The 24,856-nt window shown below is 48.9% G+C and overlaps 1 protein-coding gene and 1 long non-coding RNA gene across 2 annotated transcripts in view; both read right to left on the reverse strand.

The window, feature by feature from the left end:
• Positions 1–19,951, reverse strand: part of HIP1 (huntingtin interacting protein 1) — a 149,351-nt gene extending 129,400 nt beyond the window's left edge. Inside the window, exon 1 of the mRNA XM_027611308.2 lies at positions 19,784–19,951. Within this exon, the coding sequence (XP_027467109.1) occupies positions 19,784–19,903 (120 nt within the window). The 5' untranslated portion in view covers positions 19,904–19,951. The remainder of the gene's footprint in view (positions 1–19,783) is intronic.
• Positions 19,952–21,096: 1,145 nt separating this feature from the next.
• LOC113933136 lies at positions 21,097–23,641 on the reverse strand. Its single transcript, XR_003523251.1, has 3 exons — positions 23,512–23,641; positions 23,229–23,336; positions 21,097–22,117 (listed from the first exon to the last, which is right to left on the reverse strand). It is a non-coding gene; the product is annotated as an uncharacterized LOC113933136 (long non-coding RNA).
• Positions 23,642–24,856: the final 1,215 nt, after the last annotated feature.

The following is a 24,856-nucleotide window of genomic DNA, read 5'->3' on the forward strand; positions in this document are numbered from 1 at the left end:
AAATAATCCAATCAAGAAATGGGCAGAAGACATGAACAGACATTTCTCCAAAGAAGACATCCAAATGGCCAACAGGCACATGAAAAAGTGCTCAACATCGCTCGGCATCAGGGAAATCCAAATCAAAACCTCAATGAGATACCACCTCACACCCGTCAGAATGGCTAAAATTAACAAGTCAGGGAACGACAGATGTTGGCGGGGATGTGGAGAAAGGGGAACCCTCCTACACTGTTGGTGGGAATGCAAGCTGGTGCAACCCCTCTGGAAAACAGTATGGAGGTTCCTCAAACAGTTGAAATTAGAGCTACCGTTCGATCCAGCAATTGCACTACTGGGTATTTACCACAAAGATACAAATGTAGGGACCCGAAGGGGTACATGTACCCCAATGTTTATAGCAGCAATGTCCACCATAGCCAAACTGTGGAAAGAGCCAAGATGCCCATTGACAGATGACTGGATAAAGAAGATGTGGTATATATACACAATGGAATATTATGCAGCCATCAAAAGGAATGAGATCTTGCCATTTGCAACGACGTGGATGGAACTGGAGGGTGTTATGCTGAGTGAAATAAGTCAATCAGAGAAAGACATGTATCACATGACCTCACTGATATGAGGAATTCTTAATCTCAGGAAAGAAAATGAGTGTTACTGGAGTGGTTGGGGGTGGGAGGGATGGGGTGGCTGGGTGATAGACATTGGGGAGGGTATGTGCTACGGTGAGCGCTGTGAATTGTGCAAGACTGTTGAATCACAGATCTGTACTTCTGAAACAAATAATGCAACATATTTTAAGAAAAAAGAAAAAGAAGAAGATAACAGGAGAGGAAGAAAAGGGGAGTATGTCAGAGGGGGAGACGAACCATGAGAGATGATGGACTCTGAAAAACAAACTGAGGGTTCTAGAGGGGAGGGGGGTAGGGGGATGGGTTAGCCTGGTGATGGGTATTGAGGAGGGCACGTTCTGCATGGAGCACTGGGTGTTATGAACAAACAATGAATCATGGAACACTGCACCAAAAACTAATGATGTAATATATGGTGATTAACATAACAATAAAAAATTAAAAAAAAAAAAAAAAAAAAAAAAGAACCAGATATTCTAGAAATCAAAGAGTAGATTAGACACAACCAAAGAGGGAATTTGCGAATAGGAAGATGAATCTGAGGAAATCACTCAGAATGAAAACAGAAAGAAAAATAGACAAGCAATATGAAAGAGTCATTAAATAAAATGGAGGGCAAAATGAGAAATTCCACAATACACTTAATAGGAGTTGCAAAGAAGAGAATAAAGAAATCAAAGGCAATGATCAGAGAGATAATGGCTGAGAATTTTCCAAAATTAGAGCGAAAGCTAAAACAAGTTCCAAAAATAAAATAAATCACCCAGTACACCACATGAAAAGAAAAGAAAAAAACTATCAGAGAGAAAGGTAGATTATCCATGAGGGATTGACAATTAGATGAATTAAGTGCCTGAATATAACAGAGTAGCTTAAAAGTGCTGAAGAAAAAGAGGCAGGGACTTGGGTGGCTCCATTCGGTTAAGCGCTTAAGTGTCCAACTCTGGTCATGATCTCAGGGTCATGGGATCAAGCCCCGAGTCAGGCTCCACACTCAGCAGAGTCTGCTTGTCTCTCTCTTCCTCTGCTCCTTCTCTTGCATGGTCTGTCTCTCAAATAAATAAAAATATTTTTGAAAAAGAAAAAGAACCAACAGTGTGATGGGAAGGAAGTAGGATCCTAATCCTGTTCCGTCTGCTATTCTCCCTCTAGCTCGTATCCCAGCACCTCAGGTAGCAGGAGGAGGAGTGTCCAGGTTGCCGGCTTCTGGAAGGTTCTCACCATGGTACCACAGGCACCTGGCACTGCTCCTGTCCCACCGTGTCCACGGCTACTGCTTGCAGCCAAGATGACTAGAAGGAAAATCAATTCTGCTAAACAGGCACTAAAGAAAACCCCCAAGAAGATCAGCAAATAGTCATCTAATCTGGCCTTGAAAAATAGAAATCTAGGGGCACATGGGTGGCTCAGTTGGTTAAGAATCTGACTCTTGATCTCAGCTCAGGTCTTGATCTCAGAGTTGTGAGGTCAAGTCCTGCACTGGGCTCCGCACTGGGCATGGAGCCAAAAAAAAAAATCTTGGGCCAAAAAAGGCAAGTTAGCAGCTGAACCAGAATCTAAAATTGAGGATATTTCAGGCCCAAATGCAGTGGAGACAAAGTATTCTTAGACCAGTCTCAGCGGTGGTTCTTACATACTCTTTCTCCTACAATTCTAAGAAGCAACTTCATCAACCATTTTGGAAATGCACGTTTTCTGTAATTCCGGAAACATACTTTTAAAGAAGCATGGCATCCCACCCCATCCCAGGTTTTAATACATCTTTAAATAAGTACAAATGACTTTTTAAGAGATAAAATCATGTGCTAGTTAATTTTAGTAAAGCCAGAAATTAGTGGAATGTTGGATTAAGAAAGGCTTTGTTTGATGTAAACTTAACATTCCACAGACTGTGAAGAGCATTAGAAAAAGTTCTCTAAAATACACATAGCCCAAATGACAGAGGCATTTTAAATGACCCTTCTTTCATATTTGTGTTTTTTTCTCTACTAGCCTTGTCTCTGTGTCTTCTACATGTTCTTTTATCTCCTTATCAGAATTGCATACTATCTGGGGCAAGATCCTGCTAGGGAAGGAAGGTCCAGGATTTCCCCAAACCTGTTAATGGCCTGTGGATATAATGTGTAAGGAATCACATCCTGTATAATCAGTTCCTCATAAAAGGCTTGAGAGTTAGAAATATTTGAAGACTCTGAGCTCTGGTGTCCTCTACTTGTGGATAAAATGTCTCCAAATTTTAAGCTGGAACACTGGTTAAGTAACTTTTTTTTAAAGATTTTATTTATTTAGTTTTGCAAGGGAGGGGCAGAGGGAGATGGAGAGAGAATTTCGAGCAGACTCCCCACTGAGTGCAGTGCCCAACACGGGGCTTGATCCACAACCCTGAGATCATGCCTTGAGCCGAAACCAAGAGTCAGACCCTTAACTGACTGAGCCACCCAGGTGCCCCTGTTTAAGTAACTCTTAAGCAAAGCATTGCAGTTGCATTGCCTAGACTTTTAAATAACAGCATTGACTCATGATGTTTGCGTACTGATCAGCAAACAAGTACCAATAAAATCATGCTTGTGATGGGGGAGAAAAAAAGATGGTGATATGGAGACATCTGAAGACAAAGACTAAGATAGTTCACTGCAGTTTCTTACAGAAAGAGCTACAACGTTTCTCTCCCAAAGAAATAATAAATGCAGCCCCAAAGAAAGTTCTGGAGAAGTCCTAAAATAGCCCTATTTATATTACAGAAGGAATATTTGAGTAACCAAAACAGCATCTCCAAAGTTGTATACTCTCTCTTGACGTTATCCTGACCACGCAATGAGCCCAAGGTGGAAGCCGGAAGAGGGAGTTGGTGGGAAGCCATCCACCACCATGAAAGCCACCCTCTCCATGCCATGGTGGCAAAGATCCTTGGGCCCCATCCCACTCCTTCTGCCTTTGGCACCTGCTGCTCGTCAGCCAGCGTCTGGGAGAGGATAATGCGGGGTGGGCTCCCCCTCCACCCCCTTCTGGTCCTGGGGCTTGGGGGAGGGCAGCTCTCCTGGGCTTGGCAGGGAGGGCACATTTGTCTGAGGTCACTCTCCGGGGAAGGAGATATTTTTAAATAGAGATAAGAAGGAATTACAAAAAAAAAATAAAAAATAAAAAAAAAGACTGCCTGGCCCCAGAAACCTAAACCCTGAGGCCCAAGCTGATGACGAACGCCTGGTGATCCCATAATGAAGATGGTGACACCATACAGTCGCTCTGCTCCCCACAAACCCACAGAAACACTGGTGTAACTTCGTTCTTTCCAGAAAAAAAAAAAAATTTTCTTCCCCTTCTTCTCTGTTCAGACATAACATCATCAACACAGCTCTTTAAATATCTATGCTGGGAGGCTATATTTAGTGACTGTTTGGCCCTTAAAATGAGCCTGATTTCCTGTGGCAAAAAGTTCTCAGCAGCAAGGAGAGAGGCCTGGAGAATTCCGGAGTACTAAGGAACAGCTTTAAGGCTTGAGACGTTCAAACAGTGTAAGAAAAGGAGTTAATTGCTTTTTCTGGATAGATGACTGGCACCCAAGAGAGGGGGAGAAAAATCATAATAAAAGGGTGTGTTTGGTCTGAACACTTCTAAAGTCATCCTGGAGAACAGCCTGACATGGGGCAGCTGTGCGAGCCAGTAATCATGTGTAGTACACAGCCCTGCTTCAGAGAGGCGGGAGGGGTGTCCATTCACTCACTCATTCATTCACTCACTCATTCACTCACTCATGTACTCATTCATTCATGCACTCACTCATTCACTCATTCATTCATTCATGCACTCTCACTCATTCATTCATGCACTCGTTCACTCATTCATTCACTCACTCGTTCATTCACTCACTCATTTGTTCACTCATTCACTCACTCACCACAGTTGTACATTTTCCTACGTGCAAAGCCCGGTGGCCTACAGGAGCTCCAGGTCATGGGGCACACCAACCATGGACCTTCAAAGGCCATCCCCAGAAAGGGTCCTCGGTGGGGCACAAAGTGAGTGCTGCGGGGACCCCAGAGAGCAGAGGGTACTTCTGCTGGTGCCATCTGGGAAGGCTCTGCTGGGAGAGGAAAGAGCACCAGCACTGGCTTCCTGCTCTGGACCCGCTCCTTGAACCCACCCACTAAACCCAGATGCCAGGACATTATCTCCTATCACAGATGAGTAACTTTCCCAAGGTCCCCACGAGATAATAAGTAACAACCCTGGAGCTGAAACTATGATCTGACGGCAGAGTGCTTCACTACTCTTTTTGGGCCCAGAGCACCAGATGGAGGCTGGCAAAGCATGTCTGCGAGACCACGCACGGAGGTCCCATGCCAATTCCGCCGAAGCCCTGGGGCAGTCGGCTCTGCTTCGGCTCGGCCACCAGAACGTCTCCCTCCTCTGATGCAGCTTGGATCCATCACACTTTCCCTCCTCAGAAATCACTGTCCAGTCCCTCTGTGTGTGTGTGGGGGGGCTCCACTGTCCCCAGGATGACCCAGGGGAGCAAGGGAACACACATTCACTTAGCCCTGACTAAGATTTGCCAAGCAACATGCCATTCTTTTTTTTTTTTTTTAACATTTTAGTTTGAGATAATTTTAGACTTTCAGAAGAATTGCAAAAATAGGACAGAGTTCCCGGACATCTTTGCTCAGCTTCCCCTTATATTAACTAACGTCTTACATAAACATAGGAAAATCATCAAAGCGAAGAAATTCATCTTGGTGCAATACGATTAACTACACTATGGAATTAATCTGGATTTCTCCCGTTTTCACACTATTGTCGTCTTTCTGTTCTAGGATCCACTCGAGGATCCCGCCTGGGACATTTCCTTAGTCTCCTCCAGTCGATGACAGCTCCTTAGTCTTTCCTGGTCTTTCAAGACCTTGACATTTTTGAAGAATACTGGTCAGTTATTTTATAGAACACCCCTCATTGGCTTTGTCTGATGTTTCAAGTGGTTAAGACTGAGGTTATGCACTTTTGGCAAGAAAACCACATAGCTGATGTGCCCAGTTCAGTGTATCTGTCAGGATACTGGACTGGGTCAGAGGCCACACCTCTGGGAGGTAAGATCAGTGTGTGAAGCAGGCTGGTGGGAGACAAAATGGCATCATTTCGGACACCCCATGTGGCCTCTGATTTAGTGACAGAGAGTTTTTCTGGAAAGTTAGTATTTTTTTTAAAGATTTATTTGAGAAAGAGAATCTCAAGCAGACTCCCCACTGAGCGCAGAGACTGACGTGGGGCTCAATCCTGTGACCCTGAGATCATGACCTCAGCCGAAATCAAGAGTCAGATACTTAACCAACTGAGCCACCCAGGTGCCCCTGGAAAATTACTTTATGTGCTACAACCTAGGCCTAATGGACTAACCCCGGGAAGGCCAGAATCGGAAGATACTCGCAGATTTTGCAGTGCTCAGCCTGTGCAGATGTACCTGGCAGTCCTAAGTAGAAGGCAGAAGACGGTGCCTGGGCAGGAGTGACCAACTGCAAGACTTCTCACTAGCTAATTTTCCTGAGTGAGTGACTTTGGAAGGCCAGTTCTTTGGGGGCGGGGAAGCATAAGACCCTCTGAGCAACACAGAAAAAATTACCCATAGAAATTAAGTGCAGCCAGGGTTATCCAAGAGGAAGGGTCTCAGAGAGCGGGAAAGCCAGACAGAATTCAGTGTCTGGAGCTGAGAAATGGGACAGCAAAACTGGACTAACAAGGGCCAGGTGTTGTCAAAAGGCAGTCTACTCTACCAGGGCTGCTGCTTCAGTAACTGCATTTTTATAGAGCCACCAACTCTCTAAACCTCTAGGGTGATCTCAGCCAACCCCCTCATTTTACAGACTGCGACTAAAGACCTAGAGGGTAGGGGCACAGCAGGAACAGGGGGAACCACAGCCAGGAGAAGCGAGGCTTCCTGATTTTTTTTTTTTTTTAAGATTTTATTTTTAAGTCATCTCTACACCCAACGTGGGGCTCGAACTCACAACCCCGAGATCAAGAGTCGCATGCTCTACCGACTGAGCCAGCCAGGCTCCCTGAGGCTTCCCAATTCTTTTTCGTTTTTTGTTTTTTTTTTAAGATTTTATTTATTTGAGAGAGAGAGAAAATGAGTGGGGGGAGGGGCAGAGGGAGAGGGAGAAACAGACTCCCCGCTGAGCAGGGAGCCCTACAACGCTGGATCCCAGGACTCCGGGATCATGACCTGAGCTGAAGGCATACGCTCAACTGACTGAGCCACCCAGGTGCCCCAATTCTTAATTCAGTGTTCTGGGCGCTCCTGGCTGCCCTGCAGCTAAGCCCAGGAATAGGGGCACACTCCAGAGCACCCTGGGGAGCCTGGGGAAGGACCAGCACACAGCAGGCCCACCCCGAGGGAAGCTGTTCATTTATTTCCACCTGTTTCCTGACTGCAAGTCAGCTCGCTTGAGCAGAGACACCATCACGATTCTAGAGGGAAAGAAGGGATTTCCTACTCGCCTTTTTTAATAGATAGCACAAGGCTTGATCAAGAAAAAAAAAAAAAGTAAGGTTAAATAAATTATATCTGTGATCCTCACACTTGGAATTGCACCAAAGAACTCCATGGCCCAGCAGGAAAGAATGTTTTGAACAGGCTGCTGAATTGTTTTTCCAGGATAAGATTTCTGTGAATAAGTGCCAAGTGTGGAAATACAATGTTTTATCTATGGCCACAAGAAGCACGGGTGACATAGCAAAGTGTTGCTCCAGGTTTAAAAAGGGTGGTCTGTCCATGCCTTGAGGCAAGGGCTCCACTAGGTTTCCTGCCCCCGAGCGTGATTTCATCCCGTATTAGCTTTTATCGCTGCTGTCACAAATTACCACCAATTTAGCGGCTTAAAAGGACGCCCATTTATCAGCTCGTGGTTCTGTGGCCTGAAGCCTAACTCAGTTTCACTGGGCTAAAATCAAGGTGTTGGTAGGGCTGCATTCCTGACTGCAAGGTCCGGGAAAAATTCAGGCTACCCTCCCTTTGTTTTTTTTTTTAATTTTTAAAGATTTTTATTTATTTATTTGACAGAGAGACAGCGAGAGAGGGAACACAAGCAGGGGGAGTGGGAGAGGGAGAAGCAGGCTTCCTGCTGAGCAGGGAGCCCGATGGGGGGCTTGATCCCAGGACCCTGGGATTATGAGCCACTCAGGCGCCCCTGCCTTCCCTATCTTAAGGTCCTTAATACATCTGCAAAGACCCTTTTACCATGTAACAAAACATACTCACAGGTGGACATGTTGGGTAGGGGTATGCATTATTTTACCTACCCCAACCCATCATCCCACCCGTGGGGCATAAATCGGGAATCCTGGCTCCCAATTCACTGGCTCTGGATATACCATGACTGCATGAAGAAGCCTCTTTCTGTAAAATGTCCCTCCTACTAAATTCTCTACTCCTAAAGCCCACCTACCTCTTTCTACCAGTGAAGCCATAACTTCTGCTTTAGTCCAATGTGACAGAGATCAAGTACGTTCCCCTCAGCGTTGGGCACCAGCCTCGGAGCGGGAACTGGGCCTATTTCACTTTCCGTTATAGCAACAATCAAACACAATCAGGTCCTTTATTATTTTTTTTTAAAGATTTATTTATTTATTTTGAGAGACTGAGAATGAGAGAGAGAGAGAGTACATGAGAGGGGGGAGGGTCAGAGGGAGAAAAGCAGGCTCCTCACTGAGCAGGGAGCCCGATGTGGGACTCGATCCCTGAGCCGAAGGCAGTCGCTTAACCAACTAAGCCACCCAGGCGCCCCCAGGTCCTTTATTATTATTGAGGGCCTACGGGGTCCTGAGCATCATGCCTGGGGTGAGGCCTACAAAGAAGGCTAAGCTATAGGGAAGCTCACAGCTGGGCGTGGAACAGACATCCAGATCAACACAGAAACACACAGAAGTAACATCAAATAAATCTGCCTGGAGGAACGGGGGAGAATTCCCCGAGAAGGGCCATCAGAGGTGGGACTTCAAGGGTGAAGAGTTTAGCAAGTGGAAAAGGTGGGAGGGGCACTCTAGGCCAAAAAGAATGCTGTGACACCTGGAGACACACAGAGGCCTGAAGTAGTGGGCCGCCTGAGACAGAGAGAGGCTGGGCGGGTGGCGGCTGCAGGGGAGGCCGCGGGACATGACGGCCTGCAAAGGTCAGCTCTCTGCAAAGGTCGGCTCTGTGCCCTTGAGCTTGAGTTTCAGTTTGGATGAATGCATAACAAACAGGCTTTTAACACATGGAGTGATACAAGCAGTTGCACCTTTTAAAACAGATCTCTTGGGTCAGTCGTTAGGCATCTGCCTTTGGCTCAGGTCATGATCCCGATCGAGCCCCGCATCCGGCTCGCTGCTCCGCGGGAAGCCTGCTTCTCCCTCTCCCACCCCCCTGCGTTCCCTCTCTCACTGTCTCTCTCTCTGTCAAATAAATAAATAAAATCTTTAAAAAAATAAAATAAAACACATCTCTTGGGGCTCCCGGGTGGCTCAGTCAGTTAGGCGTCTGCCCTCAGCTCGGGTCATGATCTCAGGGTCCTGGGATGGAGTCCCATGTCAGGCTCCCTGCTCTGCGTGGGAGTCTGCTTCTCCCTCTCCCTCTAGCCCTCTACTTGTCCCCTCGTGCTCTCTCTCTCAAATGAATAAATAAAATCTTTAAATAAAATAAAAATAAAACAAAACTCTGACAGCCAAGGGGAGACTGGATAGCAGGAAGGCCAGCTGGGCCATGCGGTAAGTAGTCCAGGCTCAAGATGAAGGCCTGAAGGAAGGCAGAAGCCGCAGGTGGAGAAGTGGGAACGATATGGAGAGCCATCAAGCAATCAAGGAATCCAGGAGACAGAACAACTGGACTCCGCGCCTACCCACAGGGGTGCAGGATAGAGGTTATGCCAAAGACTGGGAGAATTTCAACTTCCAAGGCCGGGGAGGGTTTCTAAACTGGGAACAAAGGACAATGAGCGAGTTGGTGGCAGGAGACAGAGTTCAGGATTAGGTGTGTTAGGTTTTTGGGGGGCTTTTGGGGTTTTTTTTCTTTTGTTTTTTTATCAGCAGGAATGGCCTTAGACCATACAGGCAGGTCCCTTCCTGGAATAAGCATCTCAAGGGAAGCAGGAGATCTCAAGTCACTTCCAAGCATGAGTCAGGGAGCTGACGTTCGATAGGAAGTCCCCGGGAACCACCCACAGTTACGTCAGAGACCTGGTCTCTTTGGGGGACCCGTCTCCTGCTGGCTCCAGTCATGCTCACATGAACCCAGATTCGGGGTGTCCTTATGAGGGTTCACAGTTCAGCACTGGGACCAAATATGGCTGACACTCATCAGTCCTTTATTCCACATATTTTATCCTTCATTCTGCAAACCCTTATCGAGGAGAGTCACTCGGCGCCAGACACCACGTCAGGAGCCCGAGGTATAAAGATGAAATAAGGTACTCGACCTATAGTTTTGGAAGGCCTACCGTGTGCCAAGCTTGGAGAGGTAGAGCCCTGGGCTCACCTGTTAGTAGAAGGGAAGCTTCCCTGGATTTTGCTCAGAGAAGAAACCACACACAGCTCATGCCTGTCAATCTCTTGCTGAAGGATTATGGAAAATGGGAGGGAAGAATATAGCATCAGTTAAGACATATCCAAGAAAAATCAGAGAAGGCATTTGCTTCCAACCCAGTATGGGATAGGGGTCACATGACAGGCGGTAAACATAATCTCACATACACACACACACACACACACACACACACACACACAGCAACTGTCTAAGCTAAGAACTGTCATTGTGGGCTGGCCCCAGGGACCTCACAGGAACCACTGTTTCTGACATGTTCCCAGGTGACATTCCCCAAGGCCTAGGTTTCCACAGTAGCTTATCAAGCGAGACTTGATCTAGATCTTTGGAACACAAGCCAAGCTTGGGGTCATGTGTTCCAGAAGGCCACTGGGCCAATCCTTGATTTTATTCAAATGTGCTTCTTTTGAGCCTGGAACACTCTCCTCTCTCCTTCTCTCCTTTGAGAACTTTTCATCACCTGATTTATTTTGTGTTTCACAGACCTCCTGAGACTGAGCCGGTGTAATTCCCTCTGCTAGACACTGGGGACAACTCACTAAAAGATGAGTAAGCCCCCGAGGGCCCTTCTGCCGCAGAGGAAGGCAGACACTGGACACAAACCAATGGAAGCTGAGGGCAACACGCTCAGTGTGGGCTAATGAGAAGTCCCAACTTCACAACGACATGTTACAGCAGAGCTTGGAATAGGCTGCTTGGATAGGCATGATTCATAAATCAAGGGCTTCCCAGTTTCCAGTATCAGAAGGGTTTTCACTGGGGTGGCTGTATTTGGGAGAAACCTCAGAAGCTGTGTGGATATGTAAGCGGCAAATTCTTAGTCTCCTCAAGACACTGTCTCTTACTCCCTGGGAGGAGTTGTTTTCTTTTTTAACCTTTTGTATTTTGACTATAAATAGAGAAAACTGCACAAACCAAAAATGTACAGCTTAATAAATTATCATAAACCACTTCCTGGGCCAATAAACAGACTGATGGCGGGACCTCAGAAGCTCTCCTTGTACACTCTCCCGATTAACCTCCCTGCATCCAAAGACAGTATTTATATACAGCCTTTTATGGTAATCATCCCCTTCTTTCTTTTTTTTTTTTCAGCAAGACAGCATGGTGGGGGGGGTGGGGGGGTGGGCAGCGGGAGAGGCAGAGAGGATCAAGAGAGGATCCACGCCCAGCACAGAGCCCAACGTGGAGCTCGATCTCATGATCCCGAGATCATGACATGAGCCGAAATCAAGAGTTGGACGCTCAACTGACCAAGTCACCAAGGCGCCCCTCTCCCCTTATTTCTTTACAGATTTACCATCCAAGCAGCACACTTAATAGCCATTTCACTTTGCCTGTTTTGTGAACCTGATATAAATGGGAGCCTAGAGGGCACCTGAGTGGCTCAGTCGGTGAAGCGTCTGCCTCCGGCTCAGGTCATGATCTCAGGGTCCTGGGATAGAGCCCCACGTCGGGCTCCCCGCTCAGCGAGGAGCCGGCTTCTCCCTCTCTCTCTCTGCCCCTCCCCCCTCATGCTTTCTCTCTGTCCAATAAATAAATAAAAATCTCACGTAAATAAATAAATAAATGGAAGCATACAGAAGGTGTCCTTTTGGGTCTGCCTTTTTTTCGCCATTATGTGTGGAAGGTTCATCCAGTGCTGTCAAATGTGACCACAGTTTATTGATTCTCCTTGTTGTGCAGTATCCCAATGAGAGACCACGTCACAAGGCAGTTACCCATCTATTGCTGATGGGCTTCTGGATTGTCTCCAGTTTGGAGTTACTACGAAAGATGATGACGAGTCTCTTTCCAACTATCTTTTGTGTCTTGCTGTTGGGTGTAGAGCTAACAGTGGGAGTGCTGGTACATCTTTAATTTTAGGATAAGACAGGACTGTTGTCCGATGCGGCTGTACCAGGGTAAAGCTCCATCAGCAATGCATGGGCATTTCCATTGCTTCACATCCTTGCTGATGCTTGGCACAGTTGGTTTTTTTTTCTTTAAGATTCTATTTATTTATTTTAGAGACAGAGAGAGAGAGCATGCAAGTGGGGGGAGGAGCAGAGGTAAAGGGACAAGCAGACTCCGCATTGAGCACAAAGCCAGACTCAGGGCTTGATCTCAGGACCCTGAGATCGTGACCTGAGCTGAAGCCGAGAGCCGGATGCTTAACCGACTGAGTCACCCAGGTGCCCCTTTTTTTCATTTTTATTTCAGCCATGCTGATGGGCATTGAATGATATATCACGTATCTCATAATTTTAATTTGCATTTTTTGATTACTAATGAAGTTGCACATTTTCATATGTTTTATGGTTTTTTTTTTACATATTCTGGATATAGGCCCTATGATAGTTATGAGTGCTGCAAAAAACTTCTGGGAGGAATTTCAAAAGTCCAAATAAATCAATTGGAAAAGACTTAGAAAGAAAACCTCTGTAATTTTTCTAAGTTACCAGCCCCAGACCAGGCTTCAGCTTTAAAGAGAGATATGAAAAGGAAACTATACAATTAGAGGTAAGAGCCACCAGGTTCAAGCCTTTGCCTGGCCACTTCCTGAGTGCTCTTGGGCAAGTCGCCTAAGCTCTCTGAGCCTCAGTGTCCATCCTTGAGACCAGACCGCTATTAACGCATGGTTGTTCTGTGGCTGGAAAGAGGTTCTGTGCAAATGTGCTTTACAAACTGCAAATCTGTTAAAATCAGAAGCAATCAGCCACACTGGCCTCCTGAATGGCCCAGCCCAGCTCCCTGAGCGGTCTTACAGTGCGAACAGAGGCAGCAGTCGTAACCTTTCAGATTTGAGAAAAGCCCCATCCTCCCTTCTACTGTCTGAGCCGGAGGACACCTTCAATCCCTGTCCCTCTCCCCGCACAGTGTCATACTGTCCTGCCCACAAGCCAGGAACAGGGCTCCTCCCTGCCTGCCCAGGCAGGAAAACAGGAAGCAGCCCCCAAGCTGCCAGGAGGTGGGGCTGACAAGCTCCCTTTCCTAGGTGGGCATCTCTCCAAACCATCAACCCTCTGGATGCAGGAAAACTGGCGGCTGGCCCGCCGCACCCCGCCCAGGTCTGCTCCAAACTAAGTGGGCAGTGGACAGAGAGTGTAAAATGGTCCTCCTTGATGCCTTGCAGACATGCCAGGCAAGGAACCCTTTCAGTTTCCAAGTGGGGCTGGGGCTCACCTCTCCCGGGCCCCATGGATGCTCCTCACCACACCTGAAGGTATGGCACCAGCCATTCCCATGTGCCCTGTTCTACATACGGGGGGCACGTGGAAGTTTCTCAAGAGAGCAGTTGAGAGCTCAGATGAAACTCGTGTCCTTATTCCACAGTGTGAAAACCCCGCTTACAGGAATTTTATGAGCTCGAGTGTTTGAGAGCTGGAAATCTTGTCCAGCCTCCCCATTTTGAAAGCAGAACTCCAGTAGCGGAGCCAGATTTGCTCAGTCCCCAGGGAGCGCTTTCGTATTACTCTGCACTCATCGCCGCCATCCCTTAGGCCCTGCTGCAAACTCCAGCAGCAGCCCACGGCCACATCCAGGTGCCTGGGATGCCAGGCCACTTTCTCTCCCTTCCTGGTAATAACTTCTAGCACAGAAAGGCCCACCTGAAGCAGAAAGAAGCAGAGAAGCTCTGGGAAGTCCACGAGCCGTGTTGGGAATGCTTATAAAGTGTTCTGAACTTCACGGAAATTCAAATCATCGACCATGAGCCCCGATTCTATCTCTAAAGACTCTACAGGATCCCTCCTAAATGGGGACCCTGGGCGCACAGGCCCAGCACCCAGGGCAGGCATTCAGTAAGAATTAATCATCAGAGAAATCACAGGAGACAGAGGGAGGATCTCCAAAATGTGCAAAGGGAAAGTAAAGTCCACTGCAAGCAGAGGCCTGCCTGCAGCACCCAGGCTCCCCGGAAATCCGCCAACTGTTTCACATTCACACATTTGGCAAACAGGCCCAGTGCCTGCCTCCTGCAAGGGCTCACTCAGCACGGGGAGCCAGACCCTGCCCCTAAGAGCTTCCAGTCTGGGAGAGAAGCCATGGCGCAGACCTGGATGAATGGGACAGACATACAGTAGCTACGGGCCCCTGCTTGCTGGAGTACCTGATCAGGCTGGAAGCAGTCTGCAGGGGCTGTCTAGTGGGGGGAGGCAGTGAAAGTTAAGGCCTGGAGAGGAGAGGGACCAAGGGACCCTTCGGTGCCATGTCATGCAGGGTCTCTCGGGAACCAACCAAAGGTTCTTGAAAAGGGGAAGTTCCAGAAGCAGTGTTGGGCTTTAGAGACAAGCAGTCTGGCCCCTGGGTATTTGGGAGGCAGAGAGGATGGGATTACAACCAACACAGGCAAGAGGTAGTAAGGGCAGGAACTGCACGGAGCAAAGGAGCAGTGGACAAGAGAAACATCACAGAGCACCATGCAGCGGGGAGGACAGAGGAAAGGGAGGACTGAGAATGGATGCCTCTCCCTCTCCCACTCCCCCTGCTTGTGTTCCCTCTCTTGCTGTCTCTCTCTGTGTCAAATAAATAAATAAAATCTTTATTTAAAAAAAAAAAGATAATGGATGCCAAGGAGATAATGGGGACTGACGGGGACTGACGGGGACCAGACGCTGGCATTCAGAGGCAGGGAAGGCCCGAAGTAGAGTCTGGGGCATGTGTGGTTTATTTGGGGGCAAATGACCCATAGGAAGCGGTCACACAGGCCAGGAAGTCGGGAGAAAGAGGTGGGGAGGTGACGTCACCAACACAAGAACAGAAACTGTCAGATGAGGGAAGCACAGAGGAAGTGGACAGAAGGTAAAAGATAAGTGGGGTGAGGTTAGCACCTTGGGGACCCAACTGTTAGCGAGAGGAAGGAGGAAGAGAGCTGAGGGGGCCAGGCAGTGACTCAGGGATGGCAATCATGCACAGCCAGGCCCTGGGGCCAGTGCTCCTGAGTTTGGGTCCCGGCTCGGACCCTTCCTTCAGAACCTTGAGCTGGCTAGTAACACGTCTGAGCCTTGATTTCCTCATCTGTAAAACAGGGATCGTAATTCTTAAATTCATTCCAAGAACTGAGAGGTATGGCTCATTTAAGGCCTTTACCACGTGCACATAGTAAACATGGTGAAGGTCAGCTGTTCTCACCATTATCAATGGGAGGAAGCCAGAGGCATACAAACCCACAAGCTCAAGAAAGCTCTTAGCATCCTTTCTACCTTTTCAATACCAACGAAGTGAGCCAGCAGGGATCAGGTGGGAAGACAGCGTCTTCCGTGTTAGAAGCCATTCCTGAGCAGCCAGGGTTGAGAAGCACTGATCCCTCTGGTCCAACCCCACAATTTTTTCAGCAGGTGAATCAAAGGCTGAGCTGAAGATGACGAGAGAAATGGCAGAGACACCCCCTGACTTACACACGGAGAAGAGGATGTGGGCTTGGTCATCAGATTTTCGGAGCCCTGGCTTCTCTGTTTACTCGTTGTGTGACCTTGGGCAGGTCACTTGGTCTCTCTGAACCTGAGCTATTAAACAGGATATGGCCATAAATCACCCAGCATGTTTCTAGTGCCCACCAGGCCCTCCGTAAATATTTCTTTCTGTCTCTTCTCTAGAATCCAACTTTCCTGGCTCTTCACAACTCAGGGTTGGTTAGGATCCTGTTCTCTGTGGTGGGCTCCACCCAAAGAGATTGGGACTAAAGGCTCTGTTGTTTCCAGAGTCTCATCGTCTCCTCTGATCTTAGCAATCACTGGCCAGAGAGCAAATTTCAACATGCACAGGACGACCCAGGGCTCCCGCTGAAATGAAAGCTCTCATTCGGTAGGTCCTGCACTGCTAACAGCTCCCGAGATGTCAACGCTGTAAGTCGTCTGTCCTCTGTGTAGAAGATCCTCTCGGTGGCCGGTCCACCTCCCTGCTGACTCATGAGCTCCTCCAGGCTGGTCTCTATCTTACTCATCTCTGTGTCCCCTCCACGCTATGTGCTCACTAAATGGATGGTAACAAAAAAATAAACAAACCATAGAGAAAACCATTTTCCGGCTAAGTAAATATAGACAGGGTATTTGGTGTGTCTACAAGGGTCAGCCCTCCTGGTTCATTCCAGAATTACCCTCCCAGCCAACATGAGGACATGGGGGGGGGGAAGGGGCCCGGAACCTGGAGTCCTGGATCTGAATCCTGCTTTTCGATCATCTGTGGGGGCCCCAGGCAGGTTACCAAGCTCTCATCCATAAAATGGGCGTAGTAATACCCAACCACAGTGTAGCACCAACGATAGTGAAAACGTGCTGTATAAACTATAAAGTGCTCCAGGCAAGGTAACTTTCTCCCAGCAGCTTTTTGAGGGCAAGAACCACTTTTCATTCCCCTGAAGCCTGAAGGTGGCTTATGATGGGCTGGGTGAGGGACGCAGCAAGGGTCAGGTTGGAGATGGGGGCTGCAGCAGGTGGGTCTGGGGTGGTGTCCCTCTGGCAGGGACACTGGCCTGACCGGAAGGAAGGCAGAGAAATCACAGTCCTCTGATGGGCATGGGGCAGGGCTCCTGACTGAGAGTGCAGGAGACAAAGTTGAACCAGGAGGGAACTTGGGGCCATTCAGAAAAAGAATCAAGTAATTACAGAAATCCCCAGCTGCCCTGAGCTGAGTTACCCTCCCAGGCGAGGGCTTCCTACTGGAAATAACCAGTCACTGTCTACCCCCATCTACAGCTGGATCACCACTAACACAAGCCTCAGGAATCTGAGGACACAGGTGAGAGAGCAAGAGCAATCTTGCCCCCATGAAGCTCCTAGTTTATTGAAGGCAACACAGAGAACCGGTGACCATACAAGGTAGCAGGTGCTGGGGGCTGAGAGGTGGGAGCGGCCAATTTCTGCTCCTGCCTCCACCTGGGCCACTGAGCCTCATCTGCATTCACCTCCAGATGTCTCCTTTACTGGTCCCCATTTCTGGAATGCCCCCTCCCCTCCACTCCATCCTGCAAGTGACATCTCTTGCCAATTGGTGGTTAGGTCCTGGTGACGGCTCCCAACCTCTCCCTACACCCATGGCTAGGACTTTCTGCATGTGGTCTCAGTCATTATCACATTACCTAGGAACATTTCTGTCCCCCTACTGAAGAGTTCACCACAGCCTGCACCATTACTCACATTTGTGCTTCCTTAGGTCTCCCTGGATTATAGCAAGAATCACTGAAATCGTGCTCCAAAGTTTACAAAAATGCCTTCACACCTATAATTTCATTTAATCCCCATACTAAACCTTCAGGGTAAGTATCTTTATTTTACAATACGGAAGCCTTAGAAAGGTTTGCCCGAGGTCACACAGCCTATCCATGTGCCTGGCTATAAAACTCAAACCTTTTCCAGCTCCAATGCCAGTGCTCTGCGTGGTACTCACAGGCAACGCGAGGCAGTGGTTAAAGGTTGGGACTTCCGCTGTGTGACCTTGGGCAGGTGACTTAACCTCTCTGTGCTTCAGTGTCCTCATAGAAAATGGGGCTGATACCCACCTCCTAGGTCCTTGCAGGGATTAAAGAAGGTAATACAATAAAGTACTTAGAACAGTGCCAAACAGTGATAATTGGCTACAATTATCACTACACCTTGGCTGATTCTCATGGTCTCTCAACTCATTAAAATTTTTTTCTAACTCATTTCTGTATCTCATAACACACTGGATACATTTGAAGTCCTCAAACAAAATGAGCTTTTGCAGATTGACCAATGCCAAGTTTTACGATTGTTTCTCTTTTCTTCACGCTCCCACCTGCCGCCCCTTACGGTTTGAATAATAGAAAAACCCTCTTTCCCTTCTCCAGCCTGCCTCCTCCTCACCTCCACCCCACCCTCCAACAAGCCAATTGCAAGTGTTCCACATGTAAAATACACTGGCAAACAGTGCCTTAGGGTCTCCTCGTTGGGCTGTCCCTGGATAGCGAGGGGACACGCCGGCCCTGGGTGGAAGCTTTCACAAACCTAATCGCCATTGCTATAATGGGTCAAAGTTGTATGCGTATTCCTCTACTGCTCCAGTTTTTCCTTATTTGAGACTCCAGAAAGGCTGGGTTATCGCAAAATAACGTCTATTCCTTTTTCTTTTCCATTAAAAAAAAAAAAAAGAGGAAGAAGAAGGCTATTCACACTGCCTCCTGGAGCAAGAAGCCTCAGTTAACACCCACGGTGGACAAGCAAACGGAAAGCTGCTTTCTTTGCAGGCGTCCAGTCCACAAAGCCAGAGGAAAAAAGTCTCAAACTCAGCTGGTCCCTGGGAAGCCGAATGAATTGTTGTCTTTCTTACTGCTCCCATCCCTCCCTGGGGTAGGATGACCCGGGGAGGGGCCGCTTCCTACTTTCCATCACAGAGACACACCTGCAACAGGCCAGAGGCATCTGGAAAGAGGATGGACTTGTCCGGGTGAAAAGCTTTACTCTCTTCAAGATTCCATACACACAATACTTTGTCAGGTCCTCACAATCTTTTCTACCTAAAATCCCAAAACCCTTCCTTGACATTGTACTGCGTATGGTGAGGAGAAGGGGTGGGGGGGGGGGGCAGAACACAGCAGGGGAACCAGCCTCTGGCAGTGGAGGCCCAGCTGGATCTTCAAAGGTTCCACCCTAAGCGCAAGAGCGAAGAACAAATCTGCCCATACAACTTTGGCACTGGGATTAAGAGAAGTGCTGTGCCCTTTGAAATGGATTTTGCATACAAACGAGCTGATGAACACCAGAAACATGTCAGCTTTATTCAGTTAAATCAATACACCAGGCATTCAAACTCTGAGGTAAAAATGGATTGTGGCTTTTTGTTGATGCCACTGGGGAATTTTGGCCCCCAGCCCTGGTCAGGCTGGACAAATAGGGCAGTCTGCCTATTAGCTGTCAGGCAGATCTTGGGGGATGAAACCAAAACCCCAAATCAGGGCTCTGGGCACCACTGGGGAGCTCATCCTGACCAGCAGCCGGCTGTCGGGCCAAAGGCCTGACCCTGGCCCCTGGCCGGCCCCCTCCTCCAGCCCCCATTTTCCAAGCTCGGCCACACGTCGCATTTCCTACATTCCTTCTCGCCGCCCAGACCCCTTTCAGCCCGGTCCTCGGAGGCCAACAGCTGGGGGTGGTGTGAGCCAAGCAAGAGGCAGCAGGAAGGGGGTGCTAGGGGTGGGGGGAATGTCAATGCAACCCAGAAGCGATCGAGAGGGGAGAAAAGGGGTTCCCTCTTCACATCCCAGTCCAGCGCTCCGCTCTCCGCCGCCACACTTGCGTCTCCGCGTGGCCCCCCAGTGCGCTTCCCCTGCCTAGGGGCACCCCTTCCATTCGGCCCCTCTTCCGTTCCTTCCGCTCTCACAGCCCCTGTGACCCCTGCCCTGCCCCGCCGCACGGATCGTGCCAGCTTCTAGGAGGCGCCCTGCCCTTCTCCCCAGGCCAACTGGGATGCCCCCGGGTCCCCGACCTCCTCAGGCTCGCCTTGCCCTGCGCACCAGATGCTCCCTCTCGCGGCCCCCTTGCCCCGTCCTCCCCTGGGCCTGAAGACCTCTACTCCCTTCAAAGCCCCTCCCGGACACTGCTTCTCTCGGGATGCCCCAGCCAAGCATACCCCGGGGTCCCCCGGTCCTCACCTGAGTCCGCTCGAAGCTCTCCCGCTCGGCCGCCTCGATCCCCGCGCCCACCCCGCGCCGGCTCAGCACCTTGGGCAGGGGGTTGGGCACCTGCTTCATGGAGCTGGCCATCCGGTCCATGTCGCCGCGCGGAGCCGAGTCAGGGGCCCTCCCTCGGCCGCCCCGGGATCCCCTCGGCGCCGCCCGCCCCGCCCTACCCGCTGGGATCCGGCGCTAACGGGACGGCTTCCGCCTCCCATTGGCTGGGGGCGCTGCTACTCTCCCGAGGCCCCGCCCCACCCAGAGGCTTCCCCGCCCGCCCCCGCCCCCTCCGGAGCCCCTCAGCGAGCCCCGCCCCCCCAGGCGATCCGGACCGCAAGGCGCGCCGTGACCGGCCCGGACGCCTGTCAGTCACCGGGCCCAACCGCCTCCGGCGGGGGCGGGACGAAGGGCGGGGCCGGGGCTGCCCTGACCTGCCCTCGCCCGCCCCTCCCCCGACGCCCGGCGCACCGCCCTCCCCGCCCCTTCCCCGCCAGCCGAGTGCTTCTCCGCGCCCCGCGCTGCGGGGTCCCGGCTGGTGGGCGGGGGTCACGCGGCCTGGAGCGCCTGGCCTCCCGCGGGGAATACGGGCCGCCTGGGAATTGCCTGTGTAAGCGGCTCGGGCCGGGACTGGGGAGCGCGGGATGGACCGGCTCGGCGGCCGCAGCCCCGGGGAGCTCTGCCCCCATGCCGGGGTCAGCGTCCCGCACCCAGTTCCCTCTGCTTCCTCTCGCGTCCTGACACTGCCCTGCAGCCCTGCCCATCGCATTTGCGATGATCGCCGACCCGGGGGCGCCGGGCTGGGTCGGGGGAGCCTTCCGACACCTTCTCTCCAAAACTCCGGGTCTGGAACCCGCCAGGACGTATTCGTTGGTAGAAACCCGTTTGTTTCCGTTTATCCGCGGCTCTGGGCCACCCCTCCCATCCCGCTTCGATGTCAGCCGAGGTACCGACAGGCAAAGGGAAGTGCGATCCTTAGCGGAGACGCTGGAGAAAGTTAGAAGTTCCCCGTTAAATGCCAGTGTTGGGGTTTTGAAGATAAATGCTTTGAAACTCGAAGTCAAGGAAGGCATTAATTTTTTTTTTTTTTAACTAAGAGCTTTTGATAAAAATTCACACATTCGATGGAGAAGCGAATAAGGGGGTGGGCCTTTGCAGGCACTAGCGAACCACTGAAGGCTTTTGCTCAGACCTGCGCTTTTGGGGGCTGGCGTTATGTGGACCAGATTATGGGGGCGAAGAGGAAGGGAGGAAACCAATCGGGAGACTCCCGCGGTAGGTGAGAGACACTGAGGGCCTACAAAGGAATGAAGAGAACATTCTTGTCCTCTGGGACGTTATGGGAATATGATTGGATGTAGGGAATGGGGGGAGGGAGGAGGCACTGGTGGGGTCAGAAACTATAGAGGAAGGATTTAAGGGGGACAATGTGATGGAGGGATGATTGCCTTGAGGCTACATTTGCATAGCTAGCTCGCTGGTTTCACCTTTTCTTAAAAATGTGTTTATATGGGAGGCTTTGTGAGTGACTCCCCTTGGGTTTCTCTGGGGAAGAGGTGAGCTGTCACCTAGTTTTCAAGGCTTCGTGTCTGGGAGGGTGGTGATGACAGTAAATGAGTAGGGAAGAACAGTAGAGGAGATGTGTTCCAGGAGAGGAGATGACTTCCATTTTGGACAGAGCAATGTCATCAGCACTGACTTGGCCAAAGGACAAATGATGGAAACAGGAGCCTGGGGTGGAAGAATCAGAGAAACAGAAGGAGAGCCAAGGCCAACGTGGGTGTATCAGCAAACTGGGGGCTTTGGGGAGATAGAGACAGTAGAAGAGGACCATGCTTGGGGGCTATGAAGGTGTGTGGGTCAGAGCGGCAGCAGGGAGGGGATTGCTAACTGGAAGGGCTAATTGAATTCAAGAAGGAATAGGCATACTACGGTGTGATCTAGAAGCGGAGGATCAGCCAGGGAGGGTGAAGAACCCAGTGGGAAGCTGTTATCAGCCCTAGACCTGAAGGGACAAGGGGAAGGAGTTGTGGACCAAACAGTTGGGTGCTCTAGTCTTGGGAAAGGAGGCATCTGACCAGACCTGTGGCTCTAGGTAGGAAACCAGTCACCGGGAGACACCAGTGACTCTAGCTCTCCGGTCCTCTAATTTCCTACTTGCGCCTTCCATTGGCCAAGCCTAGTGGGAAGAGTGGGGGGAGGGGGCCAGGATGATGCATCATACTGTACTGTCTCCATCCCTCCTTCTAGGCACCAAGCAGAGTGGAGAAGAGTAGAGCTGGATCTGGCCCAGCACAGGGGCTCACAGGAGTATGCCTACAAGGAAAACAGATGAGATCAACATTGATATTACCTCTGTGTGCCTGCACCCGCCTCACACTCTGGATCCTGCTAGAGTGATTTATGACCCTTTGCCCAGAGTTTACAGCTTCAATAAACAAGGGCCCTTTAAACAGGGATTAAGGGATCAGCCTACTTCTTACTGGGATAAACCAGAGTAGGAATCAGGAATTTGTGGTTTGGAGGCACCCTGTGGAGAAACACTCAGGCGAGTTAACCTTCCTTCGTAAAACTTAGAGTGAGTTGAGAATAAGGATTCCCCACTTGCTGCAGCAAGAAAACCCTTTGCCAAGGGTTGAGGGAAGGCCTCCCCCAGGATATAAACTATAGGACTCTGCTAACTTCCTTCAGCTCTTACCATCTCTCCCAGCAATATAGGAACCAATGTCTCCCCCTTATCCGCAGTTTCACTTTTTGTGGTTTCAGTTCCCACAATCTGAAATGTTACATGGAAAATTCCAGAAATAAACAACCCATACAATTTAAACTGCGCACCGTTCTGAGTAGTGTGATGGAATCTCGCATGTCCCGCTGCTCGGTCTTGCCCAGGATGTGAATCATCACTTTGTCCAGCGGACCCACACCATATACCCCACCGGCCTGTTCGTCACTGTATCACAGTGCCTATGTTCAAATAACCCTTATTTTACTTAATAATAGCCCCAGAGCACAAGAACGATGATGCTGGCAATTCGGATATGCCAAAGAGTAGCTGTAAAGATGAAAGCTCTCTACTTAAGAAGGAAAGAAAAAAAAAACGTATGCTGAAATTGCTAAGTTCAGTGGTAAGAACGTATCTTGTATCCATGAAACTGAAGAAGGAAAAAAAAATTCTAGTGGTAGTTTTACTTTTGTTAATCTCTTACTGTGCCTCATTTATCAACTAAACTTTGTCATAGGTATGTATGTAGAGGGAAAACATAGTATTTATAGGGTTCAGAGCTACCGGTGGTTTCTGGCATCCGCTGGGGATTTTGGAATCTATGATAAGGGGGGACCTCTATATTACACCTTTTGGAGATGCCCGGTTTCTGGACATGGAAGCCTAATCTCTGGGAAACCCACAGAGGGATAAGCGTCTTATTACCTGTCTCTCCATAACGGGTGAAATTGGTCCCTCCCCACACCTAGGTTGCATCCGATTCAGTATCTGGCATGAGGATATATTAGCTGGTCACATTATTTTTACAGGTTCCTGGAGCCCAATACACATGTTTTAATAAAATATAATTAATATACATTAAACTGAATATATTTAACGTATACATTTTGATGAGTTTTGACACATGAAACTATCACTACTATCAAGATAGTGAACATAGTTATCACCCCCAAACTTTTCCTCAGGTCCCTTTGTAATTCATCCTTACCTCCTCCTGAAACCTTGTGTCTAAGCAAGTACCGATCTGCTTTCTGCCCCTAAGAATCAGGGGCCCGGCGCCTGGGTGGCTCAGTCCGTTGAGTCTGACTTCTTGATTTCAGCTTAGGTCATGATCTCAGGGTTGTGAGATCAAGCCCCACTTTGGGCTCTGGCCTGGGTGTGGAGCCTGCTTAAGATTCTCTTTCTTCCTCTCCCTCTGCCCCTCCCCCCCCCAAGAAAAAGGAATTGAAATTTAAAAACAATACTGGATAGAATAACAGCAAAAATAGGTGTGCCTGGCTGGTTCAGTCAGTGGAGGGAGTAACTCTTGATCTCTGGGTTGTGAGTTTGAGCCCCACCTTGGGTGTAGAGTTTACTTGAAAATAAAATCTTTCAAAAAAAAAAAAAAAAGGAAGTACTTAAGGATAACCTTGACAAAAGATGTGAAGGACATGTACACTGAAAACTATAGAACAGTGCTGAGAAAAGGTAACGACTTAACTAACGGAGCGATATACCATGTCCATGGATCTGAACCTCAATGTTGTTAAGATGCTAGTTCTTCTGTGGACTGAATTTACAGCTTCAATGCAGTTCTGATCAAATGTCCAGCAAGGTTTTTGTAAAAACTGTTACGATGATTCTAACGTTTGTATAGAAAGGTAAAAGAACTAGAACATCCAAAACAATTCTAAAAAAAACCCAAAACACATGTCAAGAACTTACATTACATGATCAAGACCTATTATGAGGCTACAGTAATTAAAACAGGGTGGTATTGCTGAAAAGGCAGCTATGTCAATCAATAGAACAGATTAAAGAGTCCAGAAATAGGCCCACACATATATGAGTCAGTTGATTTTCCACCAAGGTGCAGGGAAGTTCAATGGAAGAAAGATAATCTTTTTAACAAGTGGTGCTCAAACAATTGGATAGCCATATGCAAAAATAATAATGATTAAAAAATAAGATAATATTTAAAAAGGAACCTCGGACCTCCTGGGTGGCTTAGTTGGTTGGGTATCTGACTCTTAGTTTTGGCTCTGCTCATGATCTCATGGGTCACGAGATCAAGCCCTGAGACGGGCTCCCCACTCAGCACAGAGTCTACTTGAGATTCTCCCTTTCCCTGCCCTTCCCCCCCAATAAATAAATAAATCTTTAAAAATATATGTATATATATAAAAAGGAACCTCAATCCTTTCTTCACACCATAAATATAAATTAACTCAAGATGGATCACAGACCTAAGTGTAAAAATGAAGAGGAGACAACTTATAAAGGAAAATAAGAGAAAAATCTTAGGGACATTAGGTTTGGCAAAGGTTACTTAAAAGCGTGAAGTATAAAAGGAA

The sequence above is a fragment of the Zalophus californianus genome, chromosome 10, assembly GCF_009762305.2.
Source record: "Zalophus californianus isolate mZalCal1 chromosome 10, mZalCal1.pri.v2, whole genome shotgun sequence".
In the NCBI taxonomy this organism is placed as follows: Eukaryota; Metazoa; Chordata; class Mammalia; order Carnivora; family Otariidae; genus Zalophus; species Zalophus californianus.